General features: G+C 39.2%; 1 protein-coding gene across 1 annotated transcript; it reads right to left on the reverse strand.

Annotated features, from left to right (window-relative positions):
• Window positions 1-7,336: 7,336 nt before the first annotated feature.
• On the reverse strand, window positions 7,337-14,007 carry LOC139323639 (dehydrogenase/reductase SDR family member 1-like). The gene is made up of 3 exons (XM_070953070.1): window positions 13,684-14,007; window position 13,636; window positions 7,337-8,007 (listed from the first exon to the last, which is right to left on the reverse strand). The coding sequence occupies exons 1-3, from the start codon at window positions 14,005-14,007 to the stop codon at window positions 7,337-7,339; spliced, it is 996 nt and encodes a 331-aa protein (XP_070809171.1).
• Window positions 14,008-18,346: the final 4,339 nt, after the last annotated feature.

The raw sequence follows: 18,346 nt of genomic DNA on the forward strand, positions 1-18,346 counted from the left end.
TTCACCGAATGTACTTGGATGAAGTTAATTCCTTGACTTTATTATGCATTAAATCAGAGGTTTCTAAAATCCCCAAGTACTTGTAGCCTTCTTCTGATTTTACTGCCTTTATCATTTCTTCATTCTCTAGTTCTATTCCATCCTCTTCTATGATCTTGCCTGATTTGGTTGCTATTGTTGCACATTTGTCAGTTCCAAACTGCATACCGATGTCTTGGCTGAATTCTTTTGTGTTTTCAATTAATAAATTCAGTTCAGCTTTTGTTTTACCAAACAGCTTCAAATCATCCATGTACATCAAGTGCGAGATTTTCAGTCCTTTCTTTGCAAGTTCGTATCCACAGTTCATCTTCTTCAAAATGATTGTCAGTGGTAGCATTGAGAGAATAAAAAGTAGGGGTGAAAGGGAATTGCCCTGGAAAATAATAATAATAATAATAATAATAATAATAATAATAATAATAATAATAATAATAATTATTCACATTTCTATGCTGCCCACTCTCCGAGGACTCTGGGTGGCTTACACCAAAGACAGTATACTAAATAGCATATTGCTCCCAACAATCTGGGTCCTCATTTTACCCACCTCAGAAGGATGGAAGGCTGAGTCAACCTTGAGCCAGTGAGATTTGATCCGCTGATCTGCTGAACTAGCAGTCAGCTGAAGTAGCTGCAGTACTGCACTCTAACCACTGCACGACCTCGGCTCTATATAATGATCATTATATAGCAGCCACCCAAAAAATCAGCAACAATAAACACAGCTGTGATAGAGACTCAAATCAGGGTCCATGACTCCACTACAAAACCAAGTTTTTAAGGATTCCCAAAAGGCCAGCAAGGTCAGGGCAAAATGATATCTGGGGGAACGATGTTCCAGAGTATCGAGATAGAAAAACCTTTCCTCTTGGGTCCTGCCACATAACAGGTCAGGATCCAAAAAATGCTTCTCCTGCCAGATCTAGTAGGACAGGGAGATATGACTAGGGAGAGATGGTCCTGCAAATAACTTAGTCCCCAAGCCGTGAATGGTTTTAAAGGTAACCATCAGTTCCTTGAATTGAAGGCAACTAGTGCAGCTTATGGAGCAGAGGTGTCACATATATGCCAAGTGACAGGCATCCATAAACCATAAATGTCTATCGAGGTTCTCAGTCATCCAGGTCATGGTTGTCCAAAGGTGCTTTTTCAAAGGTAACCAGACATTCTTTGTTCTTCATTGAAGACGTTTCACTTCTCATCCAAGAAGCTCTTCCAAAAGTGAAGAAGTTTCTTGGATAAGAAGCAAAATGTCTTCAAGGCAAAATAAAGTCCAGTTGCCTTTTGAAAAAGCACCTTTAGACAGTTATAAACCATAACTTTCACTGATGACGCTCCTGCAGCTAAAACATACTCAAATCTGGTTGACATTTAACAGCAATTCTGAAGGGATAAAAAGTATAGTTAGACTAGGGGCTAAGTAATCTGAAGTCAAAAAGCAGATAAAGTTGAAATCAACTTGGCTGCCTAAGAAGGAAATTGTTCCAGGCCAAGATTAAGAGATTAACAGAGTTGGAAGGGACCTTGTAGATAATCTAGTCCAACCCCCACCCCCACCCCCGTTCAAGCAGGAGACCCTACATCATTTCTGACACATGGCAGTCCAGTCTCTTCTTGAAATTTTCCAGTGATGAAGCTCCCATAACTTCTGAAGGCAAGCTGTTCCACTGGTTGATTGTTCTCACTTCAGAAAATTTCTCCTTATTTCCAGGTTAAATCTCTCATTCAGTTTCTATTCATTATTCCTTGTCTGGCTTCAGATGCTTTGGAAAAAAGGTTGACCCTTTCCTCTCTGTAGCAGCCCCTCAAATATTGGAACACTGCTATCATGTCTCTCCTGGCCCTTCTCTTCACTAGACTTGCCATGCCCAGTTCCTGCAACTGTTCATTGTATGTTTTAGCCTCCAGTCCCTTAACCATCTTGCTTGCTCTTCTCTGCACTTGTTCTAGAGTCTCAACATCTTTTTTTATAGTGTAGTGACCAAAACTGGATGCAGTAGGCTTTAAAGAGTGGTATTAATAGCTCACGTGATCTTGATTGTATCCCTCTGTTAATACAATATAGCCAACATGAAGCATTGGCATTTTTGGCTGCTGCTGCACCGTTGGCTCATATTTAATTTATTTATTAATTATTTATTTATTAATAAAACTTATGTGCCGCCCTATCTCCAAAGACTCAGGGCGGCTCACAACAATAAAACAATCAGTTAAAATTATAAAATACATAATGTACATATATAAGTTATATTAAAACCCCCAAACTCTAAAAACCCTCTCAGTCCAGGCTCGGCGATGTAAACAACCATATTTTTAATTCGCGGCGGAAGGTGTGAAGGGGCCAACTGGAGCCCCAGGGGGAGTTGATTCCAGAGGGTGGGCGCGTCCACAGAGAAAGCTCTACCCCTAGAGGTCGCCAGCCGACAGTCTAGCCGACAGCACCCAGAGCAGGACCTCCCTGTGAGAACGCACCAGGCGATGGGCAGCTGTTGCTGGCAGCAGATGGTCCGCCAAATATCCTGGGCCTAAGCCATGTAGGGCTTTATAAGTCATCACCAGCACCTTGAATTTCACCCGGAGGGCAACCGGCAACCAATGCAAGTCACGCAGGAGGGGTGTAACATGGGAGTATCGGGACTCTCCCATCAAAACCCGCACGGCCACATTCTGTACCAGTTGATTAATTGGTTGTCCACTAAGACTCCAAGTTCCCACTCACAGTTATTGCTGTTAAGCCTGGTTTTACCCAGTGTATAATAGCTGTCTAAAAATTTTAAGGTTTTAAATGATATTTCCCAACCTTAAGTCTCATTTAAGTTCCTTTACAAAGATCTTTTGGTTTAGTTTTGTTACCATGTTTTCAATTTTCTGTAATTTCTGAGTCGTCATTAAGGGCAGACCCATGCAAAGAACATTGCTGTATTTCTAAGGAGAGGTTGTTATAACACAACTACCAGATAAGGCCCAATCAGACATCCCAGGGAACACATAACAGTAACAGAGTTGGAAGGGACCTTGGAAGTTATCTAGTCCAACCCCCTACTCACGCAGGAGACCTGTACTAGGGATCTGAACCGCCGAACTGCCGACCTTGTCTTAGCCACTGAGCCATCTAGAGATGAATCTATACCATGGGGGGGGGGAGGCACTTATATCAGAACCCAAGATCTACTCAATTCCTAGATCTGTGAGTTAATCTATAATTCCTTGATCTTGAGGAGATCCATGAAGCTGATCAATTGCAATCTTTTCAAGTATCTTTCTCAAGAAGTGTGTGTCTGTGCAGTAGGATTGTATTTCATCAAGTCTCTTCTCATCCAGGGATGTTCTTATTTGCTCTTCCAAGGGGTAAATCTGTAAAATTATTTTGGAAGAATCAAATCAAACAACCCCTGGATACTACGAGAACTATTGATAAAACCTCTGATACGGAAAACATACACAATAGTGAAGACTCCCTCAATTAACTCCATAGATATACCCATGAAGCCACGATATACAAATATTTCCCAGCATCTTTTTGAATAAGTGAGCAATTGAGTAACTTTGCATAAAATTAGGATTTACAACATTCTTAAAGGTTGACAATTAACTGAATGTAGATAATTTGACCTTACCTGTAGAAAACAATTAGAGAACTTGGTGGTATCCAAGCTGTTTTCAGAGATTTTTCATCTACAGAGATGAAAATCATGTTTTACTTATTAAATATTTTACTTATTAAATATTGCTTAACGCATTGTAAGCCACCCTCAGTCTCTGGGGAAGGGCAGCATATAAATCAAATTTTAAAAAAAAATGTAGTTCAAAGACTATGCCACTACATTGCACCATGAAATTACTCCTTGTATATTTTCCCACTCAGTTACACAATACATACTACACCCTGGCCACAAATGCTTCTTATGAAATAAGTGTCAGTCTAGCTGGCATGATGTGGCTGAAGAATTTTATAAGTGGGCCTGTTACTAAAACAAGGAAAGGTAGTATTTAGCTTAAGGTGCTGTCAAGAATGTCCAGGCAAAATCCAGAGGTAGAGAGTTAATCATTAACATGTTAGCTAATTAAAAGCTTATTTTGAGATGGATTTAGCAACATATGTTAATATTGAAAAGACACTCAACCCAATTTTTAAATACAATGGCAAAGTTTGACCACACAGAATAATACTGCTCAATTTTTTAAATTATACTTATAGAGTGCCCATTTATGCATAGAATGGAAACTATATTTTGATTAAATTGTAGTCCAGCTATGAACAATAAGATTTGCATTTCATACAAATTCATAATTCTTCATAGATTGCTTGTGGGCATGTAAGGACTCCAGACTTATTCCCCTCTTGACTCTGCCCCAGGCTCTGCCTCTTCTACAGAAACTGATCTAACAATATATTTTGTTTTTCTTTGTTTCCAGGAAGTATGCTTTTTAAAAAAGAATTAATACATGATTGACCATGAACGTGGGAACAATTGTCAATTGCTCTATTATTATATCAACAGGTCAAATAACGCAACCAGTAAATAAGTTCCTGTATAAACACAAAAGATGCTATTTTGTAGAAGGGGTGTCACCTGAAAGTATAGATTCACTGGAAAGTTTTGAAATCCGAGATGATGATATATTTATAATCACATATCCTAAATCTGGTAAATTTAAAGATGTCTTCTGAGGAAGAGTTAATCTTGTATCCGGTTTTAATATTTTGGTTGCTGCAACTTTGCTATGCTGTAACCAGATTTTTAACATTTGGCATTTTTTAGAGCATGTAGGAAATGTAGAAAATAAAGCTGCTAAATCTGCATTTTGACCATTTTTATTTTATTTTACTTTTCAGAGCTAACTTTCTCTCATACATCTATGAAATATTTGAGAAGAAGCAACTGTTTTTATGTTTCTCTGAAATGTTTACTATCCTTTCTAATAGGAAAGTATACTTTGCATAATTTCAGCATTGTCCAAATAATAATCACTCTGCATGAATTAATTTAGTTGTTTACTTCCAGGCACAATATGGACTCAAAATATTGTGAGCTTGATTCTTCATGAAGGTCATCGAGATGGAACTGAAAATATTACTCTGATTGACAGACTCCATGGCTGGAATGTAATACTTCCCACATAGATTTTCCCAATCGCCCATCACCTCGTCTCTTTACTTCCCATCTGCCTTACTATTTGGTACCCAAAGGATTACAAAATAAAAGAGCAAAGGTAGGACCTATTTTGGTACACTGTATGTATCCTGAGATGTACTGGGGAGCTGTCTGTCTTCTTTTATCTCTAAATCTGAATGTTTTATTGACAAACAGGCAAGGGCAAAGACACAGATACTATATTGTTCCATTGTGTTTGGTGTGTGCTAACAAGGTTTGAAGTACAAGAGAAAATACCTCAAACAAAACAGGGAACCCAGAATGTACTGCCTGGCGGAAATAGGCTAAGAAGCAAACTAAAGATCCATCTAAAGAGAGAGATCTTTAATCTTACCTTTTCCAAAATGACACCTCCAGATGGATTGTAATTTTTATGCTGCATGGCTAGCTCTGGAGGGTACCAATTTGAGCAATGTTACCTTTTGTTTTCAAATCTGAACATTCTACTCTCTGACACTCATACTGTAGTCACATCTCAGATTGACTACCATAACATCTTTACATGGGGATTCCCTTAAAGACATTCAGAAGCTTCAACTGGTACAAAATGCAACAGCATGGGCAGCTGTGTGTGATCCAAGAATTGCGCACATTACACCTGTTTTATGAACTGTTACCAGTTTGGCTACCGGCTTGCTTCTCTATCCAATTCAAGATGCTGGTTGGAACCTTTGAAGTCCTCCATGAGTTGGGAACAAGTTATTTGAAGGCCCTCTGATCCCTAGTTACATCAACCCATCCCATCAAATCCAGCAGATGAAACATGGGGGTTTTTAGGGGGGGGTGTCTTGTCACCTAGAGTTTTGTAGCACAGGACCTACAAGGAAAGCTTTTTCTAATGTGGCCCCTGTCCAATGGAACATCATTCCTGCCAAGGTGAGTCTGGCCCTAACCCTGATGGCGTTCTGGAAGATCCTGAAAACATGGTTTTTTGCCAATAAGCCTTGAGATCCCATTGCAGAATGGAGATCTCCATTCTGTCATGGGATGTTAGATGACTGTATTGTTATTACTATTTACTTTATTCATTAAACATGAAACTCAGTCAACTGAACATTCAAAAATGCATCACAAATGCCATTGACTGGTGCTAATGGTTGATACGGTTTGCTGCCAGTGTCCTAGGTATCAACCAAGTATCTTCTTAAAATATACAATGTTCCAAGTAGCACATTTTTTTGCAGGTCCACTGGTGTCATTGTAGGAACCTGCAATTTATTGATGTGTTTTGTAAAATTCTTGGGCATGGTACCAAGTGCCCCAATGACAATGGGTATCACTGTTGCATGTTTTATCCATAACTGTGTAGTTTCAATGGCTAGGTTGTGATATTTCATGATTTTTTCCAGTTCTTTTTCTTCGACTCTGGCGTCTCCTGGTACAGCGATATCAATAAATTGTATGCTTGACAACTATGATATCTGGCATGTTGTGTTCCAAATAACGATCTGTCTGTATTTGAAAGTCCCACAATATCTTCACCAACTCAGTTTTGACAACTTTATGGTCCCATGACATTTCGGATACAGATAGGGCGTATTTTTTACATAATGACCAGTGGATTAATTTGACAAAACTGAATTTAAGGGAGGAGAGGAACCCTTTTCTTTCAAAGTTTTTGTTTTTGTTTTAAGTAAGCTTCATAATATCAAGGGCAATTCAAATTGACAATTGTTTTTATGGAAACAAAATACAGAAGACTGGGATACAAACAGGCTCTGGCAGAGTATATAAATGTGCTCAACATAGATAAAAGCAAAACAAAAAAGCATTTTTCCCAGGTGTCTTGACATCTTCTAACTACAGTATTCTTAGTTGCAAGTAGCTTGGATCATTTTCAAGTATGCGAAAGATTCTTTGATAAACCCCAAACCTTGCATTTTAGATAGTACAGAAATGTTAAGTAACTTTGCAGCTAATGCTGTCTCAAAAATAATGAAGCAGATCTTAGATTTCATTTCAGAGGGAAATCCCCAAGCAAATTCTTCAAATGAGTTTTCCTGCAAAAACTCACTCTTCCAGATTTTTAAGAGCTGAAATAATTTACCAGTCGGAGAACGACTGACCAAAACAATCATTTTTTTCACAAAAGCTTGATCTTGTTGCCAAACATGCACCTAAGGTGTACACCATACGGATCAGTCTTTTTTAACTGGTTTAAAATCCGCAGGCTGAATGGGAGGGTAGATAGCAAACTTGCTGGAATAAAGAGTAAGGGCCCACTTAGGGAAAGTGATAAAGGGGGGAATGAACCAGAGAAGGAAAGACAGCTTGGGCATCAATGCGGTAAGGCATTTCCGAACCGAAACATAATTATAGACGTCTCGCCCATCCACGTCCTTAAACCGGTAGAGCCGGGCAAGGTCTGGGCTGAGGACCACCTTGCCGCTGTGCCTCATGACGTGGGGATCGGAAGCCAAGGCCACCACGCATTTCCCGCTCACTTCGGGACTTTCTGCCTTGTTGTTCAGCCGATCCCACAGATCCTTGAATTGTTCCTTGACATTCCCCACTTGCTGCAAGACCAGTTCGGTGCGAACGAGCCCGGGCCAAAGGGAGACGCAGGCCACGCCGAAGGGGCGCAGCTCGACGCCACAGTCAGCCGCCAGGTGGTCGCAGGCAGCTTTGCCCACCCCGTACGGGACGTCGAACATGTACCGCAGCCCAGCAGCCGAGGAGATGATGACAATGAGACCGCGCCCGGCGGGCACCATGAGCCGGGCGGCATGAACCGTGCAGAAATAGTTGCCTCTCAGGCCGGCGTTGTTGACCTGGTCCCAGAGGGACGGCTCGCTTTCCCAGAACGGCACTGTGAGATGTAAATGCCTTATTCTCTAATGTGTAAATAATGTATATATGGGACATCGGGGGTTAACTTATTCTTTGGTTCCTAATGTATTCATAATTCACCACTCCCATTCTTGGCTCCACCCCTTGTATATATAAGGAGCCACCTTCACCATTTTCCTTGCTTCTATCTGTGAATATTCAGTGAATATAGAATGCCTGTTATAATTAAAGAGAAATATATTTAAACCTCTAACTCTTATTATCATTATTGAGTCTGATCCTGAAAATATTGCAACAAACTGGTAGCAGAGGATGGTTAATTGACTCAATAAAATAAACATGTATAAAAAAGAAATAGAAAGCAACGATCTCAGATCAGAGATACTGAGAATAATAAAAATACAAAAGGATGACTACGATCTCATCGCGAACCTTCAAAACTTCTTGAAAGAAAACGAAGCAGCGAGAGAAAATAGCATCGAGACAGCCGAATTCAAAGAAACAAAAACGGTGAGCAACCCATCTATAAAAGAGAAAATAACGAGAAGAAAGAACAGAGATCCCGCTCAAAATTTCGAATGGCAGCCATCTTGTCTTCAACCGGCCACTGAGACAAGCAAAGCAGAGCCAATCACGATACACCATTCAAAATCTCTGGCGCGAAAAGAATCAAACAGTACAAAAAATAGTAAAGAAAATCTTTATTCTTCAGAAAGATCAAACACGGACACAGAAGAAACATCTATTAAACTGAAAGTAGAAGCGATCAAGAAACAACTATTTAAAACTTCTGATCCAAATTTAAAAATGACAAAAAAATCAACGGAAGTCAATGACCTAAAAGTAAAAAGACAAGCAAGCAAAAGGACAAACCAGAACATATCCAGTTCAATTCGTGCAGAAAGGATGACGACACCCGAGCCCAGAGGACCCTGCAGGTTTTTTCCCACACCGCAGACGGTTCCAGAGGTGGAGAGCTTCAAGCGGAGCGGCTTTGGCGAAAAGAGGCAAGCATCAGCCATCGGCAAGAAGATCAAGGTAGAGATGGAGACCGAATCGTCGGAGGAGGAACCTTACGAAGAAACTGCAGCGACAGAGGCTCCCTATGGCGGCTTCAACAGAAATACAAACTATGCACATGCGCAGATGCATTCAGAGAACTACAGAAGACATTATGATGAAGAAAAACCACTCAGACTAATGCACAGAATACCCACTCCATCCTGTGACTTTCAACACTTACGAGACCATGGACTACCCTCCGTTGTAAGTAGTGGGGATAATAATACTGGGGACTTACCTAGCGATTTTCCAAAACTTAGAATTGATGGCATTAATTTGCAAGAGTGGTATCAGCAACTCCAGGTTGCCTTTATGAAAGAAAACCTGCTGTTTTTTATCACCAGTCCCCCAAGAAGACCTTGGACTTTAAAAATAGATTGTTTACACCATAGAGCATTTTACCTAACAATATCTAGTGTGTCTCCTGCAATGTATCATAGCATCAAACCAAACCTAACTGTTTCAGAAATAATTCAATGCATGTTTAATCTGTTTCACAGCGATAGTGTAGCTACCACTACAAGAATGTCTAAGGATTTCTTTTCTTCCAGAGTAAAACCAGGGGTTTCCATAAGTGAGCATTTGATATCTCTAAACAAAATAAGAGCTGAACTGCATTTGAGGGGGGAAGTAATTTCAGATCAAACAATGAAAAGTGTTATTATCAATTCACTTGATTCATCATGGGATAGTTTTATGTCACACTTAGACACCATCAATCTAGGATATTTATCCATAGAAAATCTATCTAACAAATTGATAGCAGAAGACAATTCAAGAAAAAATCGTTACAGCAATCACACAGAACACAAATCTTTTAGGAAGGTAGCTTTCCAGGAAAAATACAATGAAGCTTTTAAATGCCATAATTGTGGGTCCAGGGAACACAATAGAAGAGACTGTCCCAAAATCTCAAAGGAGAGACATAGGTCAGAGTATAGGAGCAAATACAATTATAGACAGTCTTCCACAGATAGACATAAATATAGAAGCCCACCAAATTACAGAGATAGTAGAGGGGGTAGAGAAAATTCAAAAGAGAGAAAATCTGGTTCACTGAATGGACTAAATAAACAAGACAGCACTAAAACACAACAAAATGAGAACAATAATTGGCTTATTGATTCTGGGGCAACCAACCACACCACTAATAACAAAAATATATTGTCTTCATTTACAGAAGATAAATTTGTAATAAAGGTAGCTAATCAAGAAAAGGTTCAAGTATTAGGCAGAGGAAATGTGACCTTGCCTGGCCTAGGAAAAATAGAGGGGGTATTGTTAATTCCAGAAATACCTCATAACATACTAAGTGCCATAAAACTAAGCAGAGATTCTGACATCAATATAGTTTTCTCAAAGGGGAAAGCAACTTTAGAGAAGGACAAAACAAATGTAGGCACTGTGATGATTAAAGGAGGCCTACCCTATCTAATAACAAAAGAAAGATGGTTACATAACATTGATTCAAATATGGAAGATTGTATTGAGGCAGATGATGAAAATGTTAGTAACAGTGACAATGATGAATGTAAAATATCTCATGATCACGCAAATACACACAATGAGAAGAAACCAAGAATAGGTAAACCAATTCATGATGAGTGTGCTCACATCTTGCATAGGAAGTTAGGACATGCAAGTTTTCCTGTAGTACAAAAAATGACTGAACACGCAGAAGGTGTCAAAATAAAAAATTGTGAAAATTATTTGGAATGCTCAGTATGTAAATCCACTAAACTAAAAACTAGTCCCAGACCAAAAAAATCCAACAGATCAACTAACAAAATTTTTGACTTAGTACATATGGACCTAGTTGGTCCATTAACTCCATCAATCACTTATAGAAAACGTTACTTCCTAACAATAGTAGACGATTACAGTCGCTATGGTTTTGTTTACACATTAAAACACAAGGATGAAACCTTTCAGAAATTTAAGGAATTCTACAAACGCATAGAAACACAACATAATATCAGAATAAAACAAATTATGACAGATAGGGGATGTGAATTCATGTCTAAAGAATTCTCCCAATGGTTAAAGGATAGAGGAATGCTACATTTCACGTCTAGTCCATTTTCTGCGTTCCAAAACGGGATTGCAGAGAGAAAGAATTCCACACTACAAACCATGATTAGGTGCACATTAGAGGATGCTGGTTTAGGCAAACAATTTTGGTCAGAGGCCTTACATTATTCAAATTACACTCAAAATAGAACCTGGTCCAGTATTGTGAATAAAACACCATATGAGGTGATGTATAATAGGAAACCCAAATTAGCACACATGCACATATTTGGAGTCACTGCAGACGTACACATACCTAAGCAGTTGAGAAGAAAGGGAGAAAACGTATCCAGAAGATTAAGATTTATGGGATATGAAACTGGCACCAAAGGGTACAGATTCATTGATAATAATAACAAATTTATAGTCTCCAGAACAGCTGTGTTCCATGAACAGGCCAATTGGTCTAAATTACATCTTAATGAAATATTTCCAAATAAATGCAAAGATACAAAATCTTGTGAGGAAGGGACAATAGAAAATCAAAATATCAACAAAAATAAAAACAAAACCAAAACTTGGACAAATAGTCAGCACAAAATAAAGACAGACACATTAACAAAAAAGGAAGCAAGATATTTGCATGATAACCATAGCAAACCCGAAAGAGCTATTAGAAACAATAGAAATCAAGTACCAAATAAATACAGAGATTACATAATGCATATGGATGGTGAACAAATGACACCTAATACATATGAGGAAGTATTAAAACTCCCTCGTGAAGAAAAGGAAAAATGGGAACTAGCTATGAAAAAAGAGATGGAAAGTTTGCAAGGATTAAATGTGTTTACACCTGCGATTGCACCTAAAGATAAAACGATTATAGGTACCAGGTGGATTTATAAAATTAAGAATCTAGAAGGAGGCAATACTCTATACAAAGCTAGATTGGTTGCACAAGGTTATGCACAAAAATATCCGGAGGACTACACTGACACATACTCCCCCACAGTGAGAACAGAGAGTGTTAAAACAGCTCTAGTAGTGGCATCTGCACTCAATCTTGATGTATTTCAATATGACATACAGACTGCGTATTTACACGCAAAACTAGATAAGGAAATATATGTAAGAGCACCACACAGTCAATACACTAATAAGAATGAAATTTGGCTATTGAACAAGAGTCTATACGGATTAAAGCAATCTGGCAAAAGATGGTACGATTGCTTGGTAAAAGTACTTAAGACCATGGATTTCAACGCTACCACTGCTGATAACTGTTTCTTTGTAAAAAAGAGTGATGATCATATTGAATTTGTATTAATTTATGTAGATGATATTTTATATATAGGAAAACACAAGGAGAGAAGAGAAACCTTTGTAAATAAGCTAAACGAACATTTCTCGTTGAAATCTCTAGGTAAAGTAAACAAATACCTTGGTGTACAAATTAACAAAACTAGAAGGGGATTCAAACTTACTCAGAAAGATAAAATCATTGAACTTCTGAACAAATGCAATTTAAACAATGCCAAACCCTGTGACACTCCTATGCAAACTGATTTCCTTAGAAACACTGATGAATCTTCCCCTGAATTCAAGGATAATACATTTTATAGATCAGTCATAGGTTCACTTCTTTATATATCTAATTGGACCAGGCCAGATATTGCATTACCACTCAACTTATTGTCAAGATATGTTAGCAAACCAACAATGTATCATTGGGAAGCAGTCAAAAGAATTCTAAGATATCTGAAAAGTACATTAGACTTTTGCTTAGTATTAGAACCTAGTAATGGTAAAGAACCAAAACTTACATGTTACGCAGATGCGGATTGGGCTGGAGATATATCATGCAGAAAGAGCACTTCTGGTTATATTTTTCTATTAAATGACTGTCCAGTTTACTGGTACACTGGTAAACAAGAACTGGTAGCCACTTCGACCACAGAAGCGGAATATGTTTGTTTGTCCAAAGCTGCAAATAACCTTGTATGGTTTAATGATTTGATTTCAGATGTTTGGAAAAAACCTGCTTTGCCTTTTGTTATGCATGAAGATAATAAAGCAGCCATTGAAATATCCAGATCCGATGCCATTGGACAAAGGTCCAGGCATATAGATATAAAATTTAAGCATGTGAGACAATTGTCTCAAGATGGATTTATCAAAGCAGTGCATTGTGATACCTCTGAACAATTAGCTGACATATTGACGAAGCCTTTACCTTCTAAACAGCACAAATATTTAACATCAAAATTATATGTCTTATATTGTCCTGAATCTGAATGTAATTGGTGTTGTATAGCGAACCGGCATTTAGAGGGGGATTTGTGAGATGTAAATGCCTTATTCTCTAATGTGTAAATAATGTATATATGGGACATCGGGGGTTAACTTATTCTTTGGTTCCTAATGTATTCATAATTCACCACTCCCATTCTTGGCTCCACCCCTTGTATATATAAGGAGCCACCTTCACCATTTTCCTTGCTTCTATCTGTGAATATTCAGTGAATATAGAATGCCTGTTATAATTAAAGAGAAATATATTTAAACCTCTAACTCTTATTATCATTATTGAGTCTGATCCTGAAAATATTGCAACAGGCACCCCGATCTCTTTGGACAGGGTAGTCACCGCGGAGAAAGCGCTGTTGACCAAAACATCCAAGCGGCCGGCTTGCTCCTCTCGGACGCGCTGGAACAACGCCGCCACGTCTTCCTCTCGAGTAGAGTCGCACACCACCGGCACGCACTTGCCGCCCCGGCTTTGAACCTCCGCCGCCGCTTGCTCCAGAGTTTCCCGGTGCCGGGCCGTGATATAGACGGTGGCGCCCGCTTCCGACAGCTGCAGCGCGACGCCTTTCCCGATGCCCCGCGAGGCGCCGGTCACCACGCAGATGTGCCCTAGCAGAGGCCTGGTCCCCGAAGCCATAGCAGCAGCAGCAGCGGAACAGAAAGGCGCAATTTGCTGAGCGGCTGAGGAAAACAGGAAAGCCGCGGCGACGACAGGGGCTTTTGTGGCGCTTGCTCAACTCCGTGACAGCCGCCGCGAGTCGAAAAGGCGGGGCCTGCCCACCGGTTTGACTCAAGAGCTTGTAGTAATGGAGAGGATTAATAACCCAACAAATACAAACATCAGTAAGATTTTTTCCTCTCTTTTTCCCGCTTCCTTCCTTCCTTCCTTCCTTCCTCCCTCCCTCCCTCCCTCCTTCTTTATCTCTCTCTCCTCTCTCTCTCTCTTTCTTTTGCCTGCATTTCTTCAAAGACCCTGCATTTCTTTCAATCCCCCTTCATTTTAGCCCCACAATAATAATCCTGTTTCCAAAGCTAAGAAAGGATTTGAAATCTCCAGTCTTAGTAAACCCACCTTAACTCTGAAGCCTTGGGTGTGTTTTATCAACAGCAAATTTTAACCGATTTCCTCCTCCTCCACTCTCAATCTTTTTTCACATTAAATGAGAGCACCAATAAATGGGAGCAGCACTTGGCTGGTTTAAAAAACCTATGAAGTTTACAGTAACTGTGTTTATTCACTTATCTGTTTATATCCTGTCTTTATAAATTGTAAATAACTCAAGGCAGCAAACATAACTAATATTCTTTCCTCCTATTTTCTCCATAACAACCCTGAGATGGGTTGGGCTGAACAAGAATGACTGAGCAAAAGTCACCCAGCTGGCTTAAAGGTCCAATATAAGTCTCTTTTAAAAGAAAAGAAAAAATTGGCACTGAAGGAGTCTTGATAGAAATCAGTTAGGATGAGAGATTCTTCCCATTTCTTGTATAATTCAGGGGTGTCAAAGTGGCAGCCTGCAGGCTGGATACATCACACAGAATTGAAGAACTGATAGCCAAATGCCTGATGATTTGAAAAATCACAAACATAAAGAAGATTTTTAAAAAAACAAATCATTGCATTAAGCAAAAAAACATTTGTCTTTTAAATTGCAATCTCTGCTAAAACACATTTATAGAAATGCCTTTGTCCATTAAATCCTGAGAAACTCCTTAAATTCCTCATCATCTTTCCATCAGAGATGATGCCAACATATATTTTTCTTACTTTTTAAAATATTCAGTTTCAGAACCTTCTCTATCTCCCTGGAATATGTAGCAGCTATAATAATTCCACCTTGCTTGTTTCTCTTTTGACAAGACTGAAACCCTTAAATGTAACACTTTAAATTACAATTTTAACAGCTGTATAAAAATAATCCACTTTTTCCAGGTTGTTTTTTCTTGAGGATCATTGCTGACTACCAGCTCTGAATGGTTGAAACCAAGAACTTATGAAGTGAGAGAACTTGACAGTGTGTCTAAGTGCCAGCTGCTAGCATTATACTGGAAAAATAGTATAATTTCTCTTTTATTGCAGATACTCTTACGTTGGTAGGGAAAAAAGCAATATACAGAATTGTTGGATTTTAAAGGGCTTAATTTCTCAGATGATTTGATGAAATCTGAGCACCTTGAGGCAGTAGAAAAATTCGAAGTCAGGATAGTGATATGTTGTCACTTATCCAAAATCTGGTAAGAATTCTGTAATATGATACGAGCAATGTATATTTAAATTTCATACTGTAACTAAACTTTCTCTTTGGGAAGTTTTATTCTCCCCCTCTGTATGTTTTAAATAACACATCTTGTTGGAAATCATTCTGCAATTAGTAGACATTAATGTTGAAAGGGCATATAATTTGGTAAATTAAAAAAAGAGTATCTAAATAATTCTCCCATGTTGGCATCCTTTACTGAGCAAGGGAATTCTGCATAATTCGAGTCTTGCTTTCTGGCGTGGGAAAACCCTACCCAGAAACAAAAGATTTAACTTCCTTCCTCTGCTTTCACCCATGTGAAAGAAGGAACTTTTTCTATACTACAACTTGGTAGTATAGCTCTTTACTACCAGTATTCACCCCACAATTTTCTCTGACTCACATTTTTAAGCCAGAAAAAAAGAAGTCACTGATAGCTACTTTAATCTCTTGGTATTCAAAAGGGGTGGGTTCTACTTACCTTTACTACCGGTTCGCAATGGGGGCCGCGTGCTTCGCTCCATTTTACGACCTAAATTAGTAACACAATTGTTAAGTGAATCTGGCTTCCCCATTGATTTTGTTCGTCAGAAGGTCACAACAGACGATCACATGATCCCGGGACACTGCAACCATTAGAAATATGAGTCAGTTGCCAAGTATCTGAATTTTGATCATCCCCATGGGGAACAATTTTAAGTGTGAAAAACAGCTATAATTCACTTTTTCAGTGTCATTTTAACTTTGAACAGTCACTAAATAAACTATTGTAAGTGAAGGACTACCTGTATTTTAACTTAACTAGAGACCATAGTACTAGGAGTGTATGCTTTTTTTAATGGTGGTTTATCATCAAGTCACAACAGAAGGGACATCATCAGATTCAGAATTATGCCAGAAGTGAATGGGCAGAATTTCCCTTGGTTGCCAGCCGATAAGATCTCTTCTTGTAGGATGTACCCTGCAAATCATGCACACAATGGCAAGCAAGCCAGTCTTCACTTTAATTCCATGTGCAAATAGCATGTTCTCTGATGGTATGCTGACTGAGGAATTCTGGGAATTTAAGTTTTCACATCCAGATGAGGACAGAGACTTTTGAGTGGTGTAATTATATTTGATCAGGTCATATAATTACTCAAATATGTCACTTTCCTACTGTGGGAGATTGGAAAGCAAAAGAAAAGCAAAACTAACAGAACAACACTTCTGAAAAATAAAATGTCCGTGACGTACAGGTAGTGCTCGACTTTCAGCTGTTCATTTATATACCATTCAAAGTTATAACAGCACTCAAAATGTGATTTATGACCATTTTCACACTTACAATCAGCATCCCCATGATCACATCATCAAAATTCAGATGCTTGTCTCATATTTCTGATGGTTGCAGTGTCTGGGGTCATGTGATCACCTTTTGCAATGTTTTGACAAGCAAAATCAACGGAGAAGCCAGATTCACTTAACAACCGTGTTACTAGCTTAGCAACTGCAGTGATTCACTTAGCAATTGCGGCAAGAAAAGTCATAAAATGGGACAGCACTCACTTAACATATATCTCAACTAGCAACAGAAATGTTGTGCTCAATTGTGGTTGTAGGTCAAGGACTACTTGTAGTTGCTTTGAATGCAGAGAATGGGCTTAGTCCAGCTACCAAGGAATGCCAACAGACTTCCTTTATATTTGAAGTAAAGACTAGATTCATTAAGACAAAATCTACATGACATGATAGCAGTGTTCCAATATTTGAGTGGCTGCCACAAAAAAGGAGGTCAACCTATTCTCCAAAGGACCTGAAGTAACTGATGGAAAGTTATCAAAGGGAGAACCAACTCTGTTTGCCATTTCACAGTCTGTCTAGTGAGAATTACAGGCTATGTCCTGTGTTTTCCATTGCTCTTCATCACTAAAATTACATGGTTATTACATGTTATATGGTTTATAACAGGGGTCCCCAACCTCTGGTTCATGGACCGGCACTGGGTTGCGGCATGCCAGCAACTGAGCCGCAAAAAACTAATGAAGCCCCATCGCAGGATGCAGGCAGCACAAGAAACCACGTCCCCTCCGGTCCACAGAAAAACCTCTCTCCATGGAACAGATCCCTGGTGCCCAACGGTTGGCGGCTGCTGGTTTATAACATCCAAAATCAGTCTGAAGAAATAATTTTATCAAAATTCCAACAACAGGCTTTGTTGCGTTCGGTTAGCAGAGGCCTTGAGTTGCCCCACATGTTGGTGGTATCTAACAATGTAATTTGCAGAATCATTAGTAAACACTTTGGAATCGGAGGCTGCTGTATTATTTTCAACCGCACACAGACGTTTGACCTGCTGGATTTCACAGCTGCCTGTAAATGACAAGCCTAGGACTCAGCATGTGTGCAGAATCATTTTAAAAAGACCCGGCTATGAATTCTGATATGTCTGGATCTGCCCTGGGCATGCCTGTCACAAACATGAACCATAGCTTTGCATGTATCCATAAGCCTAACCGTGCTTGTCCGAACATTAGCAGTTCCTGCTTGTGCTTGGAAGGGGCGGAGTAAAATTTTATAAAGAAGTGGGGAGGGGGGGAGAGAGAATGAAGAAAGCAAAGAAAAATCTTCCGTGGGTTGTTTGGAGAGCTGAACGGAGAAACTGCCAGAACACATGTAGCAAACAGCCGTGGCAAAAACTGGATCATAGAAGGAAAAAACTTTCTAAAGTTTTGTTGTTGTTGGGCTCCCCCCACC

Source organism: Pituophis catenifer, unplaced genomic scaffold (assembly GCF_029215685.1).
Source record: "Pituophis catenifer annectens isolate HBS135680 unplaced genomic scaffold, rPitCat1.0.hap2 SCAF_1, whole genome shotgun sequence".
Classification (NCBI taxonomy): Eukaryota; Metazoa; Chordata; class Lepidosauria; order Squamata; family Colubridae; genus Pituophis; species Pituophis catenifer.